This window comes from Periplaneta americana, chromosome 1 (assembly GCF_040183065.1).
Source record: "Periplaneta americana isolate PAMFEO1 chromosome 1, P.americana_PAMFEO1_priV1, whole genome shotgun sequence".
Lineage (NCBI taxonomy): Eukaryota > Metazoa > Arthropoda > Insecta > Blattodea > Blattidae > Periplaneta > Periplaneta americana.
Window position 1 is genome coordinate 189,535,902 of NC_091117.1, and position 26,501 is coordinate 189,562,402.

The 26,501-nt window shown below is 37.2% G+C and overlaps 1 protein-coding gene across 1 annotated transcript in view; it reads right to left on the reverse strand.

Moving 5' to 3' along the window:
- LOC138705449 (attractin-like protein 1) overlaps nucleotides 1–26,501 on the reverse strand; it is a 75,286-nt gene that overhangs the window by 31,303 nt on the left and 17,482 nt on the right. Inside the window, exons 3-8 of the mRNA XM_069834161.1 lie at nucleotides 15,710–15,838; nucleotides 14,074–14,270; nucleotides 10,794–10,967; nucleotides 8,996–9,075; nucleotides 5,003–5,144; nucleotides 1,113–1,428 (exon numbers count right to left, since the gene is read on the reverse strand). Coding sequence (XP_069690262.1) covers nucleotides 1,113–1,428; nucleotides 5,003–5,144; nucleotides 8,996–9,075; nucleotides 10,794–10,967; nucleotides 14,074–14,270; nucleotides 15,710–15,838 — 1,038 coding nt within the window. The remainder of the gene's footprint in view (nucleotides 1–1,112; nucleotides 1,429–5,002; nucleotides 5,145–8,995; nucleotides 9,076–10,793; nucleotides 10,968–14,073; nucleotides 14,271–15,709; nucleotides 15,839–26,501) is intronic.

Here is a 26,501-nt window from a genome sequence, read left to right on the forward strand (position 1 = left end):
AGCAAATCCTTTCCTCCTTTCCTGCAGTTAACACACATGGACAACAGCGCACTGGCGGCCAGAGAAAGAAGCAGAGTTTAAAGCAAGGGAATGAACAGTTAGGGAGGAGATCCTCCTCTGAATCAGCGCATGGGCAGAAAATAGAAACCAACTGGTCTTGCAGCAAACCGCAAACTCGCTACCGCTGCCATCTAACGATGCTGCATTCAACCAGACAACTACACATCTAGGAGGAGGCACAATAAAAACAGTTTTAACGCAAAGCTATGAAAAACACCATATAAACTTTTTTTTTTAAATCATAAATCAAAATATATTATTCATTGCATTTTATATAAGCTACTACCCATGGTTTGAAACTTTCGAGGATATCTGAAAGTTGAAGTTAGATTTATATAAAACAAAGAGGAAGTAGTTCTACGTTAGTATCGCAGATCTTTTTGGCCCCTGAAATTCACTTTCATTCATTGTCTACTAGATAGGACAACAGCCAAGTTGTCAGTTTTGTACAAATATATTTGAAATTGAAAGTACTCCAAACTACATTATTTTTAACACAAAAAAATTAATCGGCCACCGGCAGCTTTGAGCAATAATGGTAGTGTGGCTCTACAAGAACTGACATTCTTCAAAAGCATGTGATACTGAACTTGCAAAATGTACATGTGGCAACACAGACCACGTGAGTGGTTGCAGTGTTCTCGCTTTCTTAACAGATTATTTCTCATTCCCACTTCCGTAAAACGGTTCTGGTTATGTATTAGTAGCTAGTCTCTACCAACACGTGTGATGCTGTAGTGTGCGCTAAAAATGCTGCGAGTTTGTGAATTTCCTTGTAATTGTTAATTTGTGCAATTATCCACCAATGAATGGAAGTGAAAACATATATGGACAATTTAGGAAACTCAGTTTACAAGAACAGATTATTGCTATACGAAAGAGAAGGCCAACCCTAACACTACTTGGTGTTATATGTATGCGTGTAGGCTAATTTGTAGCATGTTTCTCTCAAGAAGGTGTCATTTTGCGCTGTTAACGTCTTTCCTTCTCTTAAGAAATATGCAGGAGCCGCCACTGATCGCACTGTATTGGTGGAATGTAATGTTACGCACCAGGTATGACTGAAGGGTTCGTAGGAGAGCATCTTATTTCTGGATGTAGTGGACAAGCCGTCTGGCTCGACGCCTCCGTATACGTAGATCTTCTGGGTGAATGGGTCCCACTCTGCGCTGTGGCCGTAGCTGCCCTTCACGGGAAATCCTCGTGTTGCCACCACCTGCCATCTCCCCGTATTCAACTCGAATTCTTGGACCGTGTTCAGGTATCCGAACTCCGGAGAAAACCCAAAGATGATGACCATCTGATCCGATGTGCCATTCGTGCCATTTGTGATGAGAACTGCGGCATGGCCTGCAGACCTCAGAGGACCTGCAACAAGTGTATCACCATCCAAATACCAAGGAGTCGGCATCAACGCTGCGCATTCTTAGCAAGGGTCCACGTATTGTGCTTCTGCAAAAGATGACAGGCGCAATTGAAACAATTACCACTGCACCGATCCTGCATTTGAGTTTAAGTAATCATAGCAAACTTATTAAAACTGGTCCTCACAACACTTCCTGGGATGTCCGATATCTCGCAATAACAACACTAACAACAACAACAACAACAATAATAATAATAATAATAATAATAATAATAATAATAATAATAATAATAATAATACTTACAAGTGGCTTTTAAGGAACCCGCAGGTTCATTGCCGCTCTCACATAAGCCCGCCATTGGTCCCTATCCTATGCAAGATTAATCCAGTGTCTATCATCATATCCCATCTCCCTCAAATCCATTTTAATATTATCCTCCCATCTACGTCTCGGCCTCCCCAAAGGTCTTTTTCTCTTCAGTATCCCAACTAAAACACTATATGCATTTCTGGATTCGCCCATACGTGCTACATGCCCTGCCCATCTCAAACGTCTGGATTTAATGTTTCTAATTATGTCAGGTGAAGAAAACAATGCGTGCAGTTCTGCGTTGTGTAACTTTCTCCATTCTCCTGTAACTTCTTTTCTTTAACTTTTTGCTAAATTTTAACTGCTTGTATACTTTGTGACCTGGTAGAGTGTAAGAGAACGCCCTATGGCCTTAACTCTGCCAGTATAAATAAAGAATTATTATTATTACTATTATTATTATTATTATTATTATTATTATTATTATTATTATTTTCCTAAGAATTTTATTCTCAAACACTCTTAATCTCTGTTCCTCTCTCAAAGTGAGAGTCCAAGTATCACAACCATACAGAACAACCGGTAATATAACTGTTTTATAAATTCTAACTTTCAGATATTTTGACAGCAGACTAGATGACAAAAGCTTCTCAACCGGATAATAACAGGCATTCCCCATATTTATTCTGCGTTTAATTTCCTCCCGAGTGTTATTTATATTTGTTACTGTTGCTCCAAGATATTTGAATTTTTCAACCTCATCGAAGGATGAATCTCCAATTTTTATATTTCCATTTCGTACAGTATTCTGGTCACAAGACATAATCATATACTTTGTATTTTCGGGATTTACTTCCAAATCTATAGCTTTACTTCAAGTAAAATTCCCGTCTTGTCCCTAATCGTTTGTGTATTTTCTCCTAACATATTCACGTCATCCGAATAGACAAGAAGCTGATGTAACCCGTTCAATTCCAAACCCTGTCTGTTATCCTGAACTTTCCTAATGGCATATTCTAGAGCGAAGTTAAAAAGTAAAGGTGATAGTGCATCTCCCTGCTTTAGACCACAGTGAATTGGAAAAGCAACTGATAGAAACTGGCCAACTCTGCTGTAAGTTTCACTGAGACACATTTTAATTAATCGAAGTAGTTTCTTGGGAATATCAAATTCAATAAGAATATTATATAAAACTTCTCTCTTAACCGAGTCATATGCCTTATATGTTGTATCATATAGGACAATATAATAATAATAATAATAATAATAATAATAATAATAATAATAATAATAATAATAATAATAATAATTTAGAAAAGGCACATTATGTAAATGTTCGCCACACGGTTGGTTCATGTTGACAATCTCATTATGAAGCAGGAGTCACGTCTATTGATAAAGGACTAAGACTAATTATAGCTCATACAGCAGGAGAAAATGGCTTTGTAAAAAATGCTCTGCTAATGTCCTGATCAAAGCGACTATCATGACTACATGAACGCCTATAATTTTACCAAATGGCTAGAAACACAAGTTCTGCCTAATATTCCTTGTAAATCAGTCATTGTGATGGACAATGCGCACTATCACAGAATGCAGATAAATATAAAGGCTACATCGACGACTCTATAGGATTCTCAAGGATCAGAATCCGACATCTACTAGTGTAACCCGGCCTAACGGAGTACTTGTTTGTGTCGTTGTCTCCTCCCTCTTCGTTCACGTGAGTTGTATAACAGATAACTCATCGCTATGTTAAAATCGGCAGCACTTTGAAGAGAACAACCGCCAGGATCGCCACCCGTCCGCCGTAAACAAACACGAGATGGCAGTACAGTCGCTAATGCACTTCAAATGGGAATTGTGACGTGACTCCTTATGTAACAACTAGATGGCAGCGTAGTAAACCTGACAAAGGTTGTTAACGTCAAAGCCTATAAGGCCGACCTATCTGGTTACATATATGATTTAGGGTTGTATCAAAGAGCCAAGTTTCTTTTATATCTTGTCGGTCTATAACCCATACACGCCGTTTTTCCTTGTCAATATCAAATGGACTTCCCTGATTGATTGTTCATAATAGCCATAATGTTATGGCCGGGCAAACTCTATCTCAACACAACAGTAACTTTTTTTTAGTTATCTTACAATGTGGGGGGGATGCCCGCTATAAAGGCTCCTAAATGCCCAATGGTATTTTCTTAACCCTTTCTTACCTATAGATACCATATGGCAATAATTTACTTTATAGCATTTATATACTTGTGTGTTACATATGAAGGTAAATTTTGATGGATAACTTCTATTTCAATACATTTTCATCAATATAGTTTTGCCACTCCCGTAACTTGGTCACTGAATTGGTCCTAATACAGCTATTTGTTTCAACATGGATTGCTTGTAAATTTAATTTTGGTTAGAAAGGGTTAAGAGTTTAGGTACAGCTTACAGCAGTAAAATTTTTTAAATATTCAAATTTTTTCCTCCATTATTGTATCTTGTACAATAATGAAAATTGCTATGTTTAAAACACTGTCCTTCTGCTATATGAAAAAAATATTTTTACTATTTAAAAAATTATGTACATTTTTTTTTTCAAAACTCAGTTCACTGTGCAGTGATGAAGCGTTTCCCACATAACTCAAGAACTATCCAACTTTCTGTGATGAATTTATACATATCATATCTACAATATGATGCAATCTAACTCCTCTATCTTTGATAGATTGTCTGATAAGAAATAAATTCATTTAAAAAAGTGGTCAAATATCAGTATTTTCTTCTAACACCTAATAAAAAAATTATTAGTTATTACGGAAAGTAGTTGAAAGAGCATTATATTGTAAATATGAGATTCAGCAATAAAATAAAAGAGAGAGAACATGAAAAAGTTAACAAGTTTATGAGTTATGAGGGAAACGCTTCATCATTGCATAGTGAACTGCCACCATTTTTAATTTTGAAAAATAAATATAAGTATTTTTTTTTAAATCGTAAAAATATTTTTTTCATATAGCAAAAGGACACTGTTTTACACATACCAATTTACATTATTGTACAAGATACAGTAATGGAGGAAAAAAATGTTGAATATTTCCAAAAATTTTACTCCTGTAAGCTATACATTACCGCTTAAATCCGAACGTTCTATAGACGTACCTAACCGGTATGTACCTACGTATGTATGGTGGCAGTTTTATTCGAGGTGTCCATAAAGGACTGGTTATAGAAAATTAGATTAAAATGAAGGAAATATTGGTACTCACCGCAAAATTTCCGATCAACTGACATACAATGCTGGAAGCGAACTGTGATATTTTCCCATGTTTTCGTGCTTATGTTGAACGTCCACAATTCATTTGAAATGACGCCATTTTCCTCCAGACCTCCGTACAAGTAAATTTTGTCCTGAAAATTAAAGAAGAAAGGGGCGTTAAGTTAACGGTTTGGTTCCGAACTATATTTAGCCTGCTTCTGTTGTAAGTGTCATCGTCAGCGCAGGCGCCGTGACAGTCACTCTAATATATTATCCCCAAATGAAGAAAGTTATATACTTTTTGTTTCGTCTATTAATGCCTGCACTATTTCCTTATATACAGAACTGTTCTTCATTTTGGCCTCGTGTGCTACAAGAATATATTCCATATCTTCTTATCGGTGAATTTAATTCAGTTCTTCGACAAAGCAATGCAGCCGCACACACTGTAGATTATTTCATAGAGATGTTGCAATAGATATTCTTAGACGCTCCTAGGTTAAAACGTCTAGAGGTAAAGATGTCCACATGCAAAAATGTCCAAGGAAAAATGTCCATCAGAAAAATGTCCACTGTTGAATGTCCATGAAAAAATGTACAACATTTATCAATGCATTGTATAATAATAATAATAATAATAATAATAATAATAATAAGACCCGGTTCCTTCAACTTTAGTTAAATTTTAACTGTAAACTTGACAGTTGTTAGTACTAAGAGGCTGTTAAAATCTATGTTAATTTAACTGCTCAATTTCATGCATAGAAGTATCCAATATGGCTGGTGCGTTAGATGCTGAACTCATAAACGTTGTGTTGTAGGACCCATGTTTATTAGACTTTTTTTCTTGTTTTGATGCATACATCGGCGACTCTATTGGATACCGTACTTTTTTAACACCCTGTATAAACAGAATAAGCTATATTATATTACCAACCAAAGAAGAATATAAAACATAGTAAGGAGGTACAAATAGTATAAAAACAACAATGATGTTAAACGCTACTTGCGTGCTACATCATACAACTTAAAATTTCGTATACAGTCAGAGATACAGGACGAAGAAGTAGAGTAAAATAAATTATGAAAAAATATATTGGACCTATTTTATATTGGATATTTATGCAATCAAATTAGTGGACATTAAATAAATTGTAAATTTTTTCCGGTGAACCTTTAACTGAATGGACATTCCTGTAGGCCTATATGGAGATTTTTGCATTGGACATTTTAATCTCTAACCTCGCAGACCATTCTTCTATAGTTTATGAATATTTTCAGTAATATGTCAATGGAACCACATGCACGGGCATCATGGATTTGCTCCAGAATTATTTCTCCACGAGTTTTTGCGCCAGTTCATTTTAATCTAAAGTTTGTTTCTTGATTAATTTTGACATACAGTAGATATCTATAGTTTGCTGAAGAAGTTTGGCAATATTAGGTAGCGGTGTACAAACAAGAGATGTATTGCTAGAATTGTTTATGAATCTGTTAATGAAATAAATCTCTATGTAAATGAGCATAGCCATAAAGTGAGCGACAAACACATATTTGCAAACAAAAGTTCGGGTATCGCGTAAACGGAAATCCGTTTATGGCTTACGAGTGTTTCCTGGTAGAGTTACAGGAAATTCTCTCGTCCTAGGACCAGCAAATACATATACGTGCTACGTTTTCCGGACTTGAAATTTCTACGAGAAGCAGTTTACAGATAACGACGAAAATTCCTCCCCAAATTACCGACCTGTGTAGTGAAGTGTGTGATACAAATGGTTCAAATGTAAAATCTGTTCAAAATGAAGATTTGGTATTTACCAGAAACTACGAACCTCCCTCCAGAAGAAGTTGGAAACTGCTTCGCGTTTGCCATGAGCGAAGACAAACCCAGTTTCGCGACCACTTGGTAATCAATTCCACTTCTGAACATTCCACATTTCGTTCCATTGTTTGGGCAGGCCAGACTAAATAATCGGGCACAAATAACGCTTGCTAATTTTTTCACAGCCGTTACAGAAGTGAACGAGTACAGGAGTACCGTGTTAGCAAGATGATTTCTCCGGTCGTTATAGCTGGCTCACGGAACCACATTTCGCTACTTAACGATGCTGGGTGAGCATGGGTCTCACATACTGACTGAAATTTCATGAGAAAATTTCTTAATCAGAGCTTATTTCGTAACGCGTGCCCAGGTTTGATTCCTTAGACCACAAGCTACGTCGCAGGACACAACATACATACATACACACACGCGCGCGCACATACATACATACATACATACATACATAGGCTACAGCCACCGGCGTGGTTCAGTCGGTTAAGGCGCTTGCCTGTCGGTCTGAAGTTGCGCTCGGGCGCGGGTTCGATTCCCGCTTGGGCTGATTACCTGGTTGGGTTTTTCCGAGGTTTTCCCCAACCGTAAGGTGAATGCCAGGTAATCTATGGCGAATCCTCTGCCTCATCTCGCCAAATACCATCTCGCTATCACCAATCTCACCGACGCTAAATAACCTCGTAGTTGATACAACGTCGTTAAATAACCAACTAAAAAACTACATACATACACACATACATACATACATACATACATACATACATACATACATACATACATACATACAGTCGCCCTCGGTAGCGAAGCTGGTATAGCGCTGGTCTTTTATGGTCGAGGTTGCGGGTTCGATCCCGGCCGAAGTCAATGGCGTTTAAGTGTGTTTAAATGCGACAGGCTCATGTCAGTAGATTTACTGACATCTAAAAGAACTTCTGCGGGACAAAATTCCGGCACACCTGCGACGCTGATTTAACCTCTGCAGTTGCGAGCGTTGTTAAATAAACCATATTTAAAACAAAATTACATACATACATTTTTAGTAGGTTATTTTACGACGCTTTATAAACATCTTAGGTTATTTAGCGTCTGAATGAGTTGAAGATGTTAATGTCGGTGAAATGAGTCCGGGGTCCAGCACCGATAGTTACCCAGCATTTGCTCATATTGGGTTGAGGGGAAACTCCGGAAAAAAACTCAATCAGATAACTTGCCCCAAACTGGAATCGAACCCGGGCTATCTGGTTTCACGGCCAGACGCGCTAACCATTTCTCCACAGGTGTGGACTACACCTTCGTTCAAATCTTTATCCTGGCTGCAACTTAGTAACCGTAGAACACTTCATTCGCTGTCTCTTCTGTTTCGAGTTCTCCACACTTCTATTCCAAATTATCTTCGTTCCCGGCTTAACTACTTATCCTCCAACCACAATCTAAACACCAGGTCACAGGAGAGCCAAATCCTAGCAATTCCTGCCCATAGAACATCCCACTATTCATCCTCTTTTACTGTCTCAGTCCCCCGTGAATGGAATTCTCTACCTTAGAAGATTAGGGGCTGCCAGACAATAACCACTTTCAAGAAAAGGCTAAACGATTTCTTACGGGCACAGTCAAATTGAAGTTCTAATTGTGATCGAGTTTAATAATTTAATTTAATTTAGGTATGACTATTATTACTATTATTATTATTATTATTATTATTACATAATTATTTTATTGGTGTTGTGAAGATAAAAAGAATTGTCATTGTATTATATTAATTATGTATAATATTGTGTTGTATTGTACTATTGTATTGTATTGTACTGTATTGATTATGTTATATTCATAGCAATGTAGTAATTTTCTATCATATTGGTTGAGTGGAAGAGAAAGCCGAATGGCCTTAACTCTGCCAGTTAAAATAAACCATTATTATTATTATTATTATTATTATTATTATTATTATTATTATTATTATTATTATTATTATTACATACATACATACATACATACATACATACACACATACACACACATAAGCGCACACGCACACATACGCACATAAACGTATACACATACACGCACATACATCTTCATTAGGAGATTTAAATTATTGTAAGTTTGAGGGACTTGATATTTTTATTACGTATCGCTACCATAATCCTACTTTCTTTTATAAATACTCACGTCATACACAACTGTTGTGTGGCCGTATCTCTTCGTAGGATAACTATCAGATTCTGGCTCCACCTCTTCCCATACATTGCCTACAAAAAGTGAAAAACAAGTGAATCATTAAAGGAAAAAAAAAAACGTTTCAACGGCAAGTAAATGTGTTGTGTTATTCCCATTACTTTAAATGTAGTACCGAAGTTTAATGTTCATGGCATTTGGATTTCAGCCATTCGCCCTTTACTTTAAATGTGTACTAAAACATTCCATCAGGAAGGTTTGTTATCAGACGATAAAGGGATTGTTTATATCCTGCATGTACGAATCAATTTATCCTAGAATGGATATTTGAAATCAACACCAAACAAAAGGCTGGTTCACAATAAACCGGAAACGAGAATCGGAACGAAAACGAAAACGTTAAAATTGTTCAAATGTGTACATTTAAATGTGAGCATTCACAATTAACGAAAAGCTTGCCGGAGCCCGGGATCGGGAACGGAGAGTTGGCCAAGTTTCAACTTTGGCGTTCACGTTTCCGATCACAGCCCATTAGATTCATTCTATTGCCATCTAAAAGCTATTTTGTCGTCGTATATTTTGTAGCAAGAAGACCGTGACATAACCTATGCATTATTTTGTTCTGTGCTGTGCATCATGGGGCAAGTTTTATTTGATGAGATTCTAATATTGAGTGTTGAGGAAAATCCTCACCTTTACGATAAAGATGACAAAATGAAGGAGAATACGTGGCTTTCAATAGCTGCATCTTTGAACTCCGATCGTAAGTGAATCATATTTTATTACTGTATTGGTTGTATTACACATTACATATTCATGCTTCAATTCAATAACTACTGTTGTGTTCATTTTTGTTCTATTACAAATGTTTCTTCTCTAATTATTTTACGTTATGATAGACTTAAAATAGGTTGTGATAATAAAGATGCATGGGCATATTAATTTATAGTACTGTACCTAATGAAATGTTTCAGTTGAAATTTCGAAGTTGGTTAACCTTTCTTTATATTGGCTGCCTTGTACTCATGAGAGAACGTCATTGGTCAATTATACACAAATAACATCAGAATGCGTAATATCGTCTTTACATATCGTTATTGACATACATATCGATATGCAAGTCGTCTATGTTCTCGGTTTATTGTGAATCAAAAATTTTCATGTTTACGTCCTCTGCTTCTCGTTTTCATTCTGGTTCTCGTTCCCAGTTTATTGTGAACTAGCCTTAACTCGAAGTCAGATAACTCTTTATACAGAGTGAGTAAAAAGTATGGAACAATGTTTGTACTTTCTTATTTCTAATTTTATGAAGAAACTTTTTATACAAAAGTTGTAAGGTATCAAAGAAGGAATATTTTGAACATGTTTTCAAATATTCCTGCAATGCTTTTGATTTGTAAAGGGTGTGCCAAGGAGTCTACTTTTTTAAATACTTATTTCCCCGTTTTTGGATTCTTCAGGTCTCATTATTATTTATTTATTTTTTTTTTTTTTTTGCATTTTTAAACTATTGTTTTTTAAAAATCACCTCTTTTGATGACAATGTATGTGTACTGAATAAAGGGAAGTTTTAATGCTTCAGTATACCAATTTGAGGAGGCTTTGGATTAAACAATTGCATGCAAAAGCTAATAGAAATAAGTAAATAATGCTAATAAAATCAATTGAATAATGCTGGACGTTCCAGACTATTGAATTTACTGTGATATCAGTGCAGACTGACTTCCGTCCATTCCTCTCTTTAAACAAAACAGCATTCAGTAGACACATTCCAGTGGTCTTACATAATTACCATAAAAATCGTATGTTGACATCATATCAGCCTTTCCATAAGATTCGCCACTTATGATGTATAGAGAATCTTGCCATACAACGGCTCCATGTGAGGCAGAGCCCTCTGGAACGAAGTCCTCTGTTTGTATAATTTCCCAGTATCCAAGATAAGCCAACTGGCCGCAATCGTCTCCTGAAATAAAGCAATTATACTTCGTAAGCTGTAGAAAGTATCTTCGTGCATTTTTCCATTTCATTGATAAGTTTAACAGTAGCTCAGTCAGCTGAAGGCTTCTTATAAACGCAATAGAAACTATAAATAGAATGAGGATAAAGGAAGGGAAAGTGGCTGTCGTAGATAAACTATGTCAGTTCCAAGCTGGTAGACCACTTGCCTCACTCCGTTTGTAGCCGTTGCATTAAAGGAACCTGGAGAATTTGAGAGGAAAAGCCGAAAATGGACGTAACCATTTGGTTACCACTTGAATGAGGATCAGATATTGCAAAACACTATCCGAAAACATGGTTGAACAGTAGTAGGGCAAGGTTGCAGAAAATATTATCCGAGTCGGTCGCATTGCCTATAGTCAAAAGAGCACGCTCCATGACGCCACCTCCCCTCGCTATGGGCATGGGGACGTCGAAGTAGTCTATAAAATTAGCCGTGCCGCGCAGGCCTCTCTCAGCAATATCTCGGAATCGAGAGCATCTGCAGATCTGTAGAAACCGTTTGATTTGTAATTGTGATTTCTACAATATTTTGTTTCGCCATGGATCCCAGAACGAGTGTCTATACTCGGTGCGGAGAAAGACGTGTTCTACGTCAATATTCAGGAGTAAACAAAAAAATAAGAGAATTATGATAATGGACTGGATACAGGGTATAATTCTGCAGTGCTTGGGAAAAGTGACTTAAGTCAGTTTTCACAAACCTTTTTTGATAATTTATTGACAACTCACACTGGTTTATGTCGATTTGACTTTTTTTCTGTATGAATTATTGTAATGGGAGAAATACTTATGTCTCTTTTTCCAAGCGAGCAGATGTTCCGTAAGTTGTCAATAAATTATCAAAAAAAGTTTGTGGAAACTGACTTGTGTCACTTTTCCCAAGCACTGCAGAATTCAGAACTCACTGAATCGTGCAACTGAACCAAAGAAAACGAAATAAGTTACTCGCCCCTGATATGGATTTTATAAGGCTTGCAGCTTGCAAATAAAAATTAAAGAAAATGTACCTTATGGTACAGTCCTGCGTTTGGTTACCTAAAGTCTCCAAGCAATCAGCAAGAGTGTAGGTATCAGAGTGCTGCATTGAAGTTAAATCGCTCGCTTGAACTCGATCGAGTGTCGCACCCTCGAGTGAGATACGATCGGTCGTGATACGCTCGTAATAAATAGAAGCACAGTACAAGGTTATCTCACCGACATGTCTTATCTTGTATGGAAGGCGACAGATAAGATACACATATGTTTTGCTCACACAGTAAAAATAAGGCTTTATTTTCTGCGTTTATGACAAACGTTTAATGGAACAGTCAATGGAACGTACCAAAACAGGAATATGAAGTTATAAATAAAATAGTATGAAAAACTTCGATATACAGTTATTATTGCTAATTAATAATTATTCAATATTTGATTTACCACATATATATAGGGGAGAGTCGGGTAGTATCGGACATCGGGTAATATCGGACAGTGAGTTTCTTTCATCTACCACACGATGATAGTACCTGATTGACATGGTTACGTTTCTGTGATGTCGCATAGAGAAACGTAACCATGTCATTCAGGTACTACCATATGGTGGTAGATGAAAGAAACGCACTGTCCGATACTACCCGATGTCCGATACTACCCGACTCTCCCCTATATATAATATGATAGGTCCATACATAGTATTCCGTCTATATACTGCGACAATGTAGAAACTTTTTACAAAATATTATTGATATAGCAGTAGATTAATAACAATATTAGTACAGAGATAACGTTACAGAAAATATAATAAAACGAATAATCATACTGCAGAACTGTTACAGACGCAAAGATTGATACACTAATTATTAGAGATTATTATTATTATTATTATCATTATTATTATTATTATTATTATTATTATTATTATTACTAAAAAACTTGATACAGTTCTTTCATTATCGTGATTGTGTTCTCCGTTTATAATAATTACATTTACATCCAATAACATCTATCAGATGTGGCAAAAACAGAATCACTCCTGTGTGGAAAAAAAAAAAAACATTTAGCTACAACATTTATATTACATTTTAAAGCAAGTTTTGTAGTTGTACTATGGAGAGGTTAGTTAAACACTGCAAAGTTTTGAAATGATAAACATCTATGATGTTACTACACAGTTCATCACTGTAACAGGAACGAATGTCTAACGCTCGGCTTATACCGTTCGAGGATTTATCGCTCGTGACAATTTTACCCATCATGCATGTGTGCTACCTATCGGATTATGCTATGAACTACTTGACGCTCGAACGAAAACTTCCGATGCAGATCTCTGGTAGGTATGTATGGAGTATAGCTTGACGGCATCCAACGTTACTTAGTTCAGGTCTGCTGTTCAGTGAATATACAAAAACAAAACAAAACTAGGCGGTTGGAAATGAGTGCTACAATAGAAGAATTTGGTAGCGAGCATGTCATTAGGAAAGAACAAAATATATTTCGCAAATCAAGATTTCAGGTATAACTCCCTGTAAAGTTGATTTGAATAATTTCGAGGGAAAAATTGTTCCGGAGCCGGGTATCGAACCCGGGACCTTTGGTTTAACGTACCAACGCAACCACAAAACCACAACTTAAGTCACACGGAGTTAGTGTGCACTCGAAGTTGGTTGCTTGACGGTTGTCAGCCCACTTTGAGGTCTATGGATATAGAGGGAAAAATTGGATCGGTGTCGGTTAGAGTTCCCGGGTAGCTCAGTGGTAGAGCGTTGGTACGTTAAACCAAAGGTCCCGGGTTCGATACCCGGCTCCGGAACAATTTTTCCCTCGAAATTATTCAAAATATATTTCATCAGAAAGAAGGAAAATGTTTTTATTTGAAACACTTAAAATGTTTACAGTCATTCGTCGTAATGTGCAGGAAGGAAGAAAGAAAGAAAGAAAGAAAGAAAGAAAGAAAGAAAGAAAGAAAGAAAGAAAGAAAGAAAGAAAGAAAGAAAGAAAGAAAGAAAGAAAGAAAGAAAGAAAGAAAGAAAGAAAGAAAGAAAGAAAGAAAGAAAGAAGTAAGAAAAGAGCTGCTGTTTACTCGAGCTAACCTTTGTATCCTTCTTCGCAGTCACAACGGTGCGTCTCACTGTTGCAGAAGCCATGGCCGTTGCTGCAGTTGTTTGGGCACACAGGAACATCACAAGCCTCGCCCATGTACGAGGAGTCACATGTGCAATATCCGTCTGTGCACACTCCGTTCCCCGAGCAGTTTATCTGGGAGTACCGACTGGGGCACGAATTCATCCTGAATAAAAATTGCACAAATGAAACGGTAGCCTACATGTAGCATGGACAAGAGAACACAAGAGGGGAAAAGTAGAACAGAAGAGCCAGGCGGAAAAAAAAAAAAAAATTTATATATCGGTAACATTACAGGAGCCATCCAGCTGCAACGAAACTAAATTATCATGCAGCCTAAAGTAGGCTAATACACTTCAGTCATCGCTGTAGTAAACTGTGTGACATAAGCCCTTTTCCTCTGATAAAACAAATATATCTTTCCTATTATACTGGACTCACCTCACCGGTCTTGCGAAGAATACAAAAGCAATACACCAACTGTTACTACAAAGCTACCTTGATACTGCATTTGTGTACCGCGTTTTTACCATGACAACGTTTCTTAGTTCGTTTTAGCATTCTGCTTATTGTATTGTTTGTGTTTTTATTCTATGAAGAATTTTAGATAAGGGCGCAAATAGCCATAGTAGCTGCCCTTTTCAAACCCCACTGTCTGTCTGTCTGTCCGTCCGCCCATCCATCCGTCCGCCTATCTATCTATCTATCTATCTATCTATCTATCTATCTATCTATCTATCTATCTATCTATCTATCTATCTATCTATCTATCTATCTATCTATCTATCTATCTATCTATCTATCTATCTATCTATCTATCTATCTATCTATCTATCTATCTATCTATCTATCTATCTATCTATCTATCTATCTATCTATCTATCTATCCAAAGCTACTTGAAACCACGCCCCTATTCGTCAGCTTCCTAGCAGATAACGTCTACACTACAAGTTTCATAAAAACATTAACGAATCACTATACTTGTATTAACCCTTGCGGTAGATGAATGGTCGAACCTTTACGCTACGACCAGACGAGCTGTAAATGTCGCTGATTTTCGGGGACAAATAAAGCTGCTGTAACTTTCGCAAAATGGATGGCCAGACGACGCTACAAATACTGCTCAGTTTCTGTGTTAAATGTAGCTACGTGTGGCCACAAGACATGCCACATATTTGTGGCGATATTTGTAGTCCAGTTCTTTTACTATTTGCAGCACTCAGCAGTAGACCTACAACCGTCAAACTAGACTTAAATAACGTATTCGTGAGTAGTGTAGTGGAAGCTACTGCATTGCGTTTCTTCCGAGATTGATTATCAAGCTAAAGTGACTTTATGTTTGTTATTAGTTCGTGAAACTCACCTGCGCGTGAGGGGAAGGAAAAAGTACACTGAGAAGCTTCCCTCCCTCGCTACTCTTTGATTTGCAAGCTAGGTAGCTCGCTTACTCCCACCATGTGGTTCTTACTGTGAGCTACGGCGCACGAATGCACTTGGTTTCACGAGATAACGAATACGCACTGATGTTGAAAACAAATTGCAGAAAATGCATCGTTATATTTTCAGGCCATATTAATTTTCTTGGGTATTACATTTTCTCTTACCTATAAGATATGTTGAAGCCTGCCATGCTATATACTACATCACTGTAGAAATGCAGTAATGCAGAGCCAGAATGTGCCACCACTTCAGGAATCCTTCTGATGCTGTAGCCATCCTTGTACATTAGTCCACTGAAACGAAACACATGCATTGACACATAAGACATCATCGTATTCATCATCATACACAATCTCGCTCTCGCGCTTGTGGAATACCCTACCCAGTGACATCAGAGACTGTCGGAATTTAGTAGCGTTCAAAAGCAAGCTTATTAAGCATTTTCTTACTGCGTAGAGTAGGTTTAATTTGTACTTAATCAATAAAAGAAATGCTTCTCTCTTCTTAACTTTTACAACAAACTGTCTAGCTTTCATTAATAAGTTAATCTTTTAGTAGTACTTTGATTTTTATTGTATCTGTAAATTTAATATTAATTGTAATTACAATTGTAATAGTATTCTTAATATTGTAGTTGTAATCCCCTGGTAGTGGGGAAGAGAAGGCCTGATGGCGTTATCTCTACTAGGTTAAATAAATAAATAAATAAATAAATAAATAAATAAATACATAAATAAATAAATAAATAAATAAATAAATAAATAAATAAATAATGTGCGTGATACATAAATATTTCGAATTCCTTTAAAATTATGTTGTATTATATCCCATTTTTCATCTGAACCCAGAACATCAACTGGAACAAGTCAAAAGATTAAAATAACAATAACTCTTTGCTTACAAGGCACGATTACTATCTGCCTGCTAGAAGGTCGAATATTGTTACTGAGTTTAATACAGCGTTATCATTTCCTCTTCTTGAGCCAGTAAGCTTCGATTTCCCCCCCCATACGGATGTTGCTGGTCTTGTAAGGAAAAATAAATTAATTCGAGGAAAGAGGAAAAAATATCCTCACAAATCTAAGGAACGTGGAAATGGGTTACTTTACAAAATACAACCATGATAACAGATTAATTTAATCCCTATAATTATTGCTTGAAATGTTTATGCTGTTCGTGACTGTTATTGTGAATATGGTTGGAATTGTAAGCGATTTGAAATAAAGGTTTGATATTTATTTTAATTTGTATCTTTATACTCCCCGCATTTAAAAGAAAGTCAAGGAAAAGAGAGAGAGTTTGGAATTAAACGATTACATCAGCTGCTTGTTTAGCACGGACGACGTGAATAAGTTAGGAGGAAATCCACAAACGATTAGGGAAAACACGGAAATTTTACTTGAAGCAAGTAAGGAGATAGGTTTGGAAATAAATCCCGAAAAGACAAAGTATATGATTATGTCTCGTGACCAAAATATTGTACGAAATGAAAACATAAAAATTGGAGATTTATCTTTCGAAGAAGTGGAAAAATTCAAATACCTTGGAGCAACAGTAACAAATATAAATGATACTAGGGAGGAAATTAAGCGCAGAATAAATATGGGAAATGCCTGTTGTTATTTGGTTGAGGAGCTTTTGTCATCTAGTCTGATATAAAAAAAATCTGAAAGTTAGAATTTATAAAACAGTTATATTACCGATTGTTCTGTATGGTTGTGAAACTTGGACTCTCAATTCGAGAGAGGAACAGCGATTAAGAGTGTTAGAGATTACTTGAAGTTGCTGTTAACAGCTATAGGCTACTGTACTGAACAAAAGAGTGTTAAAGACACAACTTGGAGTTCTATACGGAAGACCCGACTTTCGAAATATAGATGGAGCTGTTCAATTGTTCCAATACATAGCCTCCAACAATTCACAGGATCCATTCTGTGAAGTAACGAAGTTGGTAAATATTTCGGTTACAACACCAATGACCACTGCTGAGCCAGAAAGATGTTTTTCTTGCTTGAAACGCATAAAAACGTTTTTAAGGAACACTATGTCCCAGGATCGCCTCACTGCTCTTGCAATACTGTCAATAGAAAAGAGTATGATGTCCAAGATGGAGGGGTTTAACACCAGGGTAATTGAAAACTTCTGCAGTAGGAAGGAACGTCGTATGGACTTCATATTTCGTCACTAGGCGAGTCTCAAATTAAGATAAATACATGTAATTGTATACAGTAGGCCGATATAGACATTATAGCACACTCATTATTTTGACCACCAGCCGCTACTGGTTACAACTTTGGAGGAAAATTTCCTGCTCTACCTGATTTGTGAATGGACAACCCTTGCTCTGCTACTCCCTGTTAGGCCCGTAACACACTTGAAGAGTTTTCGCTAGCGAGAAATGTGTTGCGAGAAAGAGGCGAAGAGCCTTCCTCCACACACTTGGCGAGTTCTTGCCATCACAGATCACATCTCGCTATGATCATCTATGCACTGCCTTCATGCAGAAAGCATTTATCTGATTATAGTAATCACTCGTTGGGGGAAATATTATAGGTTATGTATTTACATATATTGTCGTACTTAAATATCTAACCTGTAAGTATATTGTCGTACTTTACAAATTACGTACTACGAAAGATATGTTGAATCTGAGTATTCAGATGATGAGGAAATGGAGTTACATGAACATATTTTGTTAATGAAAAAAAAGTAGGCCTAAAATTAAAGCCAGAAATATCTGAAAATCACGTTGTATCTTACGAAAATAAGAACGAGTTTTGGACAATGATTTCGATTTGAATGATGATACGTTTACGCGTTATTTCAGGTTGAATGGACCACAGTTTTTTGCCATTCATGATATGATAGAGGATTCTTTACTATATTCTGATTAAAATTATGTAAATTATTAAGACATATAGATACATTATTTCAAATGTTTAATTAATACTATTAAATCTCATCAAAATAAAATATAGCCCTATTTATTTTCAGATAATCTGATATTTTGCAAATCTAATCTTTCAGGTAAAGCTTCCTGTAAAGCAGATTTGAATAATTTCAAGGGAAAAATCGTTCCGGGGCCGGGTATCGATCCCGGGACCTCTGGTTGAACGTACCAGCGCTCTGCCAACTGAGCTACCCGGGAACTCCATCCGACACCGTCTCAACTTTTCCCTTTATATCCACACAACTCACGTGGGCTGACGAAACGCCAGAGACCCACATCGAGTGCACACAAACTCTGTGTGACTTGAAATTGTGGTTTTCTGTTAACGTACACAGTGACGTATATATTATGCAAATCTAATCTTTCAGGTAAAGCTTCCTGTAAAGCAGATTTGAATAATTTCAAGGGAAAAATTGTTCCGGGGCCGGGTATCGATCCCGGGACCTGTGGTTGAACGTACCAGCGCTCTGCCAACTGAGATACCCGGAATTTCCCTTGAAATTATTCAAATCTGATATTTATCTCACAGTCTAGTACATACAGTCGCGAAGCTCTATACATAGTAAATGTGCAAACATTAGATAGTTGCTCACCACTAGGATCGCTAATATCGCCTCATTACAGGCAATGCAAAATAGAACCGTCACAGTCTATTGTTTCTAGCACCCTCAAAACTAAAGCTTCGTGACTGTATATAGCAGACTGTGTTTATCTCCAGATTTCTTCTTTAACCCTAGAACACAAAGCCTCGTAATTTTTACGAAGGCCGTTTGGCAACATTGCTCTCCTTCTTTGGTTTTTGAAGTCATATTCCTCCCCCTCTTAGTAGCTTCCTGTTCAAGGATGAGCGTGGTCAGTGTGTCAATTTTCTCTGTATTGAGTGCTTTCTTTGCGAGTTATGTGGGGTAGGTCGTAAATTTTACGAGGCTTTGTGACTGCGTTTGTGTCTTCTGACAAGGCAAGAATAAGTTATTTTACATTTCATTGTTATATTATCCATGGGTATTTGCGGCGTTATTAGATATTTATGTTCGGTTATTCATTGTTACAGATGAGCATTATAAACAGAGATGATCCTAATTTTGGGGTAAAAGTTATGAAAATGTTTGATGAGTGTGAAAATGGCAATGATTCCAGTAATGACACTAGTTGTGATGAAGAGGTAGATCACGTGGAGGCAGATGATATAATACCTACTGATACTGATGACGTTGAAGATGAAATTATTACACAGATAGGGGAAATTATTATTGATGCCGGTAGAAGCAGTACTTTGGAGGCTAATTCTCGGAGGCAGGTAGGGCCTACTCGTAAGGCCAGAAGGCTTGTATATACATCAGAAGACGGTTCGGTCTCTGAAAGTGAAAGTGAAGTGAATGATCATATTCCTAACTCGTTATCTAATCCAAAGTTAGTTAGGCCACCAAAGAAAATATTAACTGGAAAAAATAACCATCGTGTCTTCGTGTTTTTATAGTTTTCATCCCTTGTATCATATAAATAGGCCTACGGGTGACATCGTACAAGTTCGATAAGTTTCTGACTGTAATTATCAGCCATCTTTCCTCATTTTCAAATAAAAGCAATACAATTCATCGCCACCTGTGATATTTGTTTCTACATTCAATCGTCATAAAGAGTATAAATGTCAAGCATCTTTGATAAATGTGTCAAGAAAATTCGCTGAGCTACCGATTCCAGCGAGAAACTCGCGCGAGGTTTTTTGCTTCGAACGAGAATCTCTTCCAGTGTGTGGACGTCCATTTGAATCCATGTTATCTATCAATCTTTGAATTTTCTCGCAACACATTTCTCGCTAGCGAAAGCTCTTCAAGTGTGTTACGGGCCTTACGGTGCATACTAGTACAGGGACATCATTTTATTTTTACTAACATTTTTAATATTAACCTGGCTATGCCTTTAGAGAACCGGAAACACCGTTCGCTACCCCCTTCCACGGCTGGAGTTCGATGATACTGGCGTAAAACACAAACAAATCACTTTACTAGGTATAGGAGGGAAGAAAAGTACTTATCCATTTACTTAAACTAGGAAATATCGCGATTTTGAGTTCGATAATTTTCATTAGGTTTTTGTTTAATCAAAATGCAATACTGTATTAACAATAAGTGCTTTTACTCACGAACTGAGTTATTCATGCGAACGTATTCATTATGCGGTGTACATTATACTGTCTATAGCACATTAGCGTACAATTTAGAGAATGAAGTTAAATTGAAAAATAATCATGATATGGATATTTAAATACATATTTGAAAATGGTGGCCGTTCATTTAGATACAGGCTTCAGTTCTTTTGTGTATATTATCGCACTATAGACTACTGCATCTAATTCCAATTACCAGTTTCGTCCTTCGTACTAGTAACTCATGTTGAAATAATTCTGTACCTATTGTATAAAAGAGTACCTTACGTACTATAAATTCAATCTTCACTTCTGCCCGACCCGTACAGATAAAATTACTCAGACATGCTATCTACTGTCTGTCCAAGTGGTTATGCCGCAGGATCGTAGAAAGGGGGGAAATCACGTGACAGTTAATTATGAAGCTGTAGTCGGGTGGTCTAGTAATAGGAAGAGATATTTCTTTTATATCAAATACGGTATAGCTTCATCTCGGATATTTCTCCGTTTCTTAAGGTGTCCGAACCCAAGCGGTTGTGAGCGGCGAAGCGTATAATAGGTGTTTTGTTCTCACAGACGTGCAGGCGGCAATTACATTAAGCCTAAGTGTGTGGGCACTCAACCCGAAGACGCGCGCAAGGCTGTTGAACTCTAGCGCAGCATAGGCTTCCGAAGCGTGGGTTTTCCTTGTCGAGGAACGCGCGCGATGTCTTTAGCCGAAACAAAAGTAGCGTCTTGAGAGCGCGTCATCACGACAGGTATTTAAACGTGTGGCGTACCAAGACGAGCTCTCATACAATTCCCGGCCATTGAGCCGATCGTGGTGGTAAAGTGGAGACTTCGTGTTTTTTCGAGTTTGTGACTTACTCGGGAAATAGTAGTGGTGATTTAAACAGGCGTTAGATAAAAGAAAAAAACGTTGCCGAGATTACGGAGAAGATAACAGCCAGTATTCCGTCGCTCACACTCACGTAGGGACGTGATCATAATAAACCAGATTAGTGGAACTTTACTCCTTGGTTTTTCTCATTGTGTTCGTGTGATCGACAAAAATCACAATAAAATCCTTCACCCACAAAACCACAGTGTCCCTGAAAAGAGATCATCTCCACCGTGGGACAGCATCGTGTATTGGCGTCCCAGCTGAGCTAACCGATCTGGACTCTGTCGGCGACGCGGCAGAGGAAGGAGAGAGCAACCATCGTGATTGGCGCCCACGTAGACCAACACACACGCACTGACCGTCGCAAATGGCGCAACCAACGTGCGGGGCAGATCAACCGTCGCAATTACTTAACGAGACCCTTTTATTTAAGTTATTTTAAACAGTTGTATAGTATTACGTAAACGTCCAATTCCTAACAGAAATTAATGTTTTCAGAAAAGAGCTAAGGCAGCCCAGCTTTTACAGAGGGGCGTGCAGAAGCTGGTGGGGGAAATCGGGGTGCGACGTAGGCAAACGGACAGTACCTGTGCGAAAATATGATTCAATATTGAAAGCTCTTTCGTAATTGGAAAACGCGAACATATTTCTGGAACGTACTATACTCACTAACTCAGTGCTCTTTACTATATGCGGCCTTGATTCTGTCTGGAGGACAATTGGAACTTCATTAGTAGAAGGGGTGGGAATGAAGTACATTAAAAAACTCAGGTACAATAAAAATTTAAGTAAAAATAAAATGATGTCCCTGTAGAAGGGAAGTACCCGCGCGCAGAGAAATCTGCCCGAGGCGCGCGCTCAACGAGTTAGAAAGAGAGAGATATAGAGTGGCCATTGCGCCGCCATGTTTGAAGAAAATTGAACGACCGTCCGTCATTAACTTAAGCGCCCAAAACAAAGTGGGCGTGGCGATAAGTTGAATTGCAATCGCCAGCTGTAAAAATTTCGTTTGCATAAATCAGTTAAACTGGAATGGAAAAACCTAGTATTTCGTCAAATATGTGCTAGTAACTTAATCTAAAATAAAGACCATATGTACGCTAAATTCAAAACACTTGAGCTATTCCTAGAAGGAATAACCTAAGCAAAATTGTCATGTACGTATGACAAGAAGCCTAGCAAATATACAGAAGAAAATATTAATATTCCTAGGTTCTTTTAAATGCGACCCGCAAGATTGCGTATAAAATGAACGAGTATGATTCGGTTGATTTTATTAAATTGTTTTCCCAGTCTCTACACGTTGCAAAACTATTTATTATATCATAAGATAGAGAATGAAAGTAGGCCCTAACCCTAACTGTAGCATACACCCTTTACCCCCAAGCTTGTAATTTGGGTAAAACTAAAGTCGACCGTGAGCAGTCACATATCTCTTGACCTCAAGATGGCGATGTGCGAAAGTGTTCAATTTTGGGTCGAGGAACAGCGCTCCTAGTGAGTCTAGGTTAAACTATAAAACGTCTTTGGTGCTCGGGCCTGTATATTTATTTTTATTTCCCACCCATTCCAGCTGCAGGTAAAATTCACCTGCCAAAATCTCTGGCACCCACTTTTTTGTACTTCTGCGTTCCTTATCATTCAACGCCATCAGAGTTTGTCATCATATCATGCAGGCTTGTATCGTCCTTAGCTCCTACTCCGCGGGCAAAGTAAGGCACATTGCATTTATCTAAAAGGTATAGCTTATCGATATAGAGCAGTAAATTCTGATATAAATTCAGTAGTACGGATAGTAACGCATAAACAGTTTCCTTCACAGTAACTTAGAGTGAGCGAAAGGTACTTACATTACGTATGCTAAATTATTATTAGAACGAAGTACTGTATTCACAAATAAAAAAGTGTCTACATAAAAATTCAGTTTCAAGTTGTGTTAATTATAATTAATGTTAGTGTTCTGTATTTCATTTTCAAGCAATTTAAAATATGCAATTCTAGGTTAAAAAGCAACATTACTATTGCATATAAAATGTATCTTTACTGAGCGTTTGTAAAGGAATTCACAGAAGACAGAGCTGGGGTGATACTGATGTGGAGGACAATAAGAATAAAAGATGACAACGATGAGGATAAATAGTTACTACCATAAGTAATAACTTAACCGCAACTTTTCGTTCACAGATACAACGTCCTCTCTACATTAGGACCTACGTCCATTTTATTAGCTGTCTAATGTCTGTAAGTAATAAAATATCTCCTCAATTTTTACAGTTAAACATAGTCAATGGAATTTTGCTTAAGAAAATCTTTGCGTTTATACAGTAGACCTATATGCACTTTCCTTAGAAAAGACGAAAGTATATAAAGAAGTATATTCCAGCATTTGAAAATTACAGCACAAGGAATAAACTCGGATTTAAAGCTACAATTAATCTTCGTGGAATTCAAAATTAGTGCAATAAAAGCCGATCAAGAATCGTTCCCAAATAGTTTGGTAAAGGAGTATCTTTTTCGTTAAAACATTTGGCGTCACGCAGTAAATCTTAGACTTCAAAAATATTTCATAAATAATATAATTCGCATTGGCTTTTGTCGCCTTCTGATCTTTTCTCTTGTTTCATTGAAAGATGTAGAAGATAATTTAGACCAAATAGCAGACAGTTGTGAAGATGATATCCAAGATCTTCTTACATTGACAAAACATATGCAAGAGACCGTCTAGCAAGAGACTGAAGAGGGCTAGCTCCAAGATTTTCGCCCCCACTTTGGAATGTCTATGGCCAAGAGAAATGTTAAAATCTTATGTTTTATTTAACGACGCTCGCAACTGCAGAGGTTATATCAGCCTCGCCGGATGTGCCAGAATTTTGTTCCCCAGGAGTTCTTTTACATGCCAGTAAATCTACTGAAATGAGCCTGTCGCATTTAAGCACACTTGACATCGAGCTGGGCCGGGATCGAACTCGCAACCTAGGGCATAGAAGGCCAGCGCTATACCAACTCGCCAACCAGGTCGACTGGCCAAGAGATAAATAGAGTGAAGAGTACTAATAAATTATGTGGAAGTGTGGTACTTCCGTTTTCAAAAAAATCATTATAACACATCATTCAAACTTTCGGACGTTTTAGAACACATTGAAAAAATCGTCCGGAAATACGAGTACAAACGGCGATTGTACAGTTATCCGCACGACACGTAAACATCAGATACCGTTTGTGACTGAAATAAATACTTTTAAGATCAGATACCTTGTTAAAAAGGTAGTCTACATCCTGAAGCAACGGTAAATAGAAAAAATTGTGGGTAGATATCAAACATACTGTAAACATAACAACATTAAACTGTATTTAAAAATCATAAGCTACAAAATTAAATTGTATTCGGTAGAACCACAAGAAGAAAGAGAACATTAATAGGTAATGTTGAGAAGTCATCATGTTCATAGCTGAGAACATCAATATTGCTTCCACTTTCATCTTGGAACACGTGAACTTTGATTCACAGAACTTCTTCGCTAGGCCAAGAGTTGAGCACGGGTAAACCGTGGTCCTCCAGCCGACTACCTGTACAGCAGTAAGCCCACTAAGCCTACCCGCGGTCCTCGTGAACTCTTGCTTCAGATTTCGAGCTCGAGGCAATGAACTCTAGCCCAACAGAGACCGAGACCGCTAGCCCGCGGAGCCCAAGAAGACCTGCCTGCTAACCGCAGCGATTCCTTCACAGTTCGCTTCTTTACTTGATGCATAATATTTCTGTAGCATAAATAATCTTATTCATTTGGGAATAGTACCTCAAGTTTCAAACAATAGTCCCATACTTGGGTTGGGTGAAAAGAATTTTAGTACATCACGTTATTGTTTTACATCGAAGCTACATAGTATAAGAATTATTTCATACTTCATACAATTTTCCTTTATTAATTTTAAAATTATTTTCATTTGTTTTAGTAAGACAACATTAATTCTGTCATTAACAAAGGGATTGTAATACCGCATATTTTATTTCAAGATACAAAGTTACACAACATGAATTATGGTACAAATTGCACAATTAAATTATTAAATCGTATCCACATATCAGACCTAAATAAGAAAATTTCATATTTCAAGCGTATGATATATTCATATAGGTACGTACGTTTGTATAATTTGTATTCGATACATTCCATTCGGTGAAATAGCACAGAAAGAAATTCTCCTTGTTTAAATTGTTAGCCTACTTACTTATAAATGGCTTTCACAGAAACCGGCCCTCACATAAGCCACCATCGGTCCCTATCCTGAGGTAAATTAATCCAGTCCGTAGCATCATATCCCACCTCTCTCAAATCCATTTTAATATTACCCTCCCATCTACTGTATGTCTCGGCTTATCCAAAGTGTAGAGCGCTGAAATACACAACACAGTATGACGAAATGATATTGTTACGTTTTCATGGTTACCAATTACCTTTACGGTTATGGACATCTATTTCAATCGATGCATTTAATAGCGTGCTAATTGTGACTTGATTAGTGGTTAACAAAGCGCGTAAAATGTGAGCAGGATCAATCTACATTTGTAACAAATATCTAAAAGTAACGCTGTGACATAGGTATAGCCTACAATGTGATCCGTAATCAAGTCTTCAGATAATTCAAGCAAGACATGGCATAGATCCTCAGTCTGCAGCCTAAAGGCCCATTCACAATGAAAATTAAACATAAACATAACGTAAGCATAAAACCTTGTGTCCATGTTATTTAATGAAAGCATTCACAATGAATTACATAAGCATGAACTTAATCTTAATCATAAGACATTAACATGAAAGTTTGCAAACTCCAAACTTTCATGCTTATGTTTATGCGATTTGGAAACAGTACACAAGCGGAAAGCGTGTTTTCACTTTTTGTTTAACATCTCATGGGCTTTGCCTACAGGCAATATTTTGATCTATTGGCCGTGATGATAGCTAGGCGCGCAACATGGAA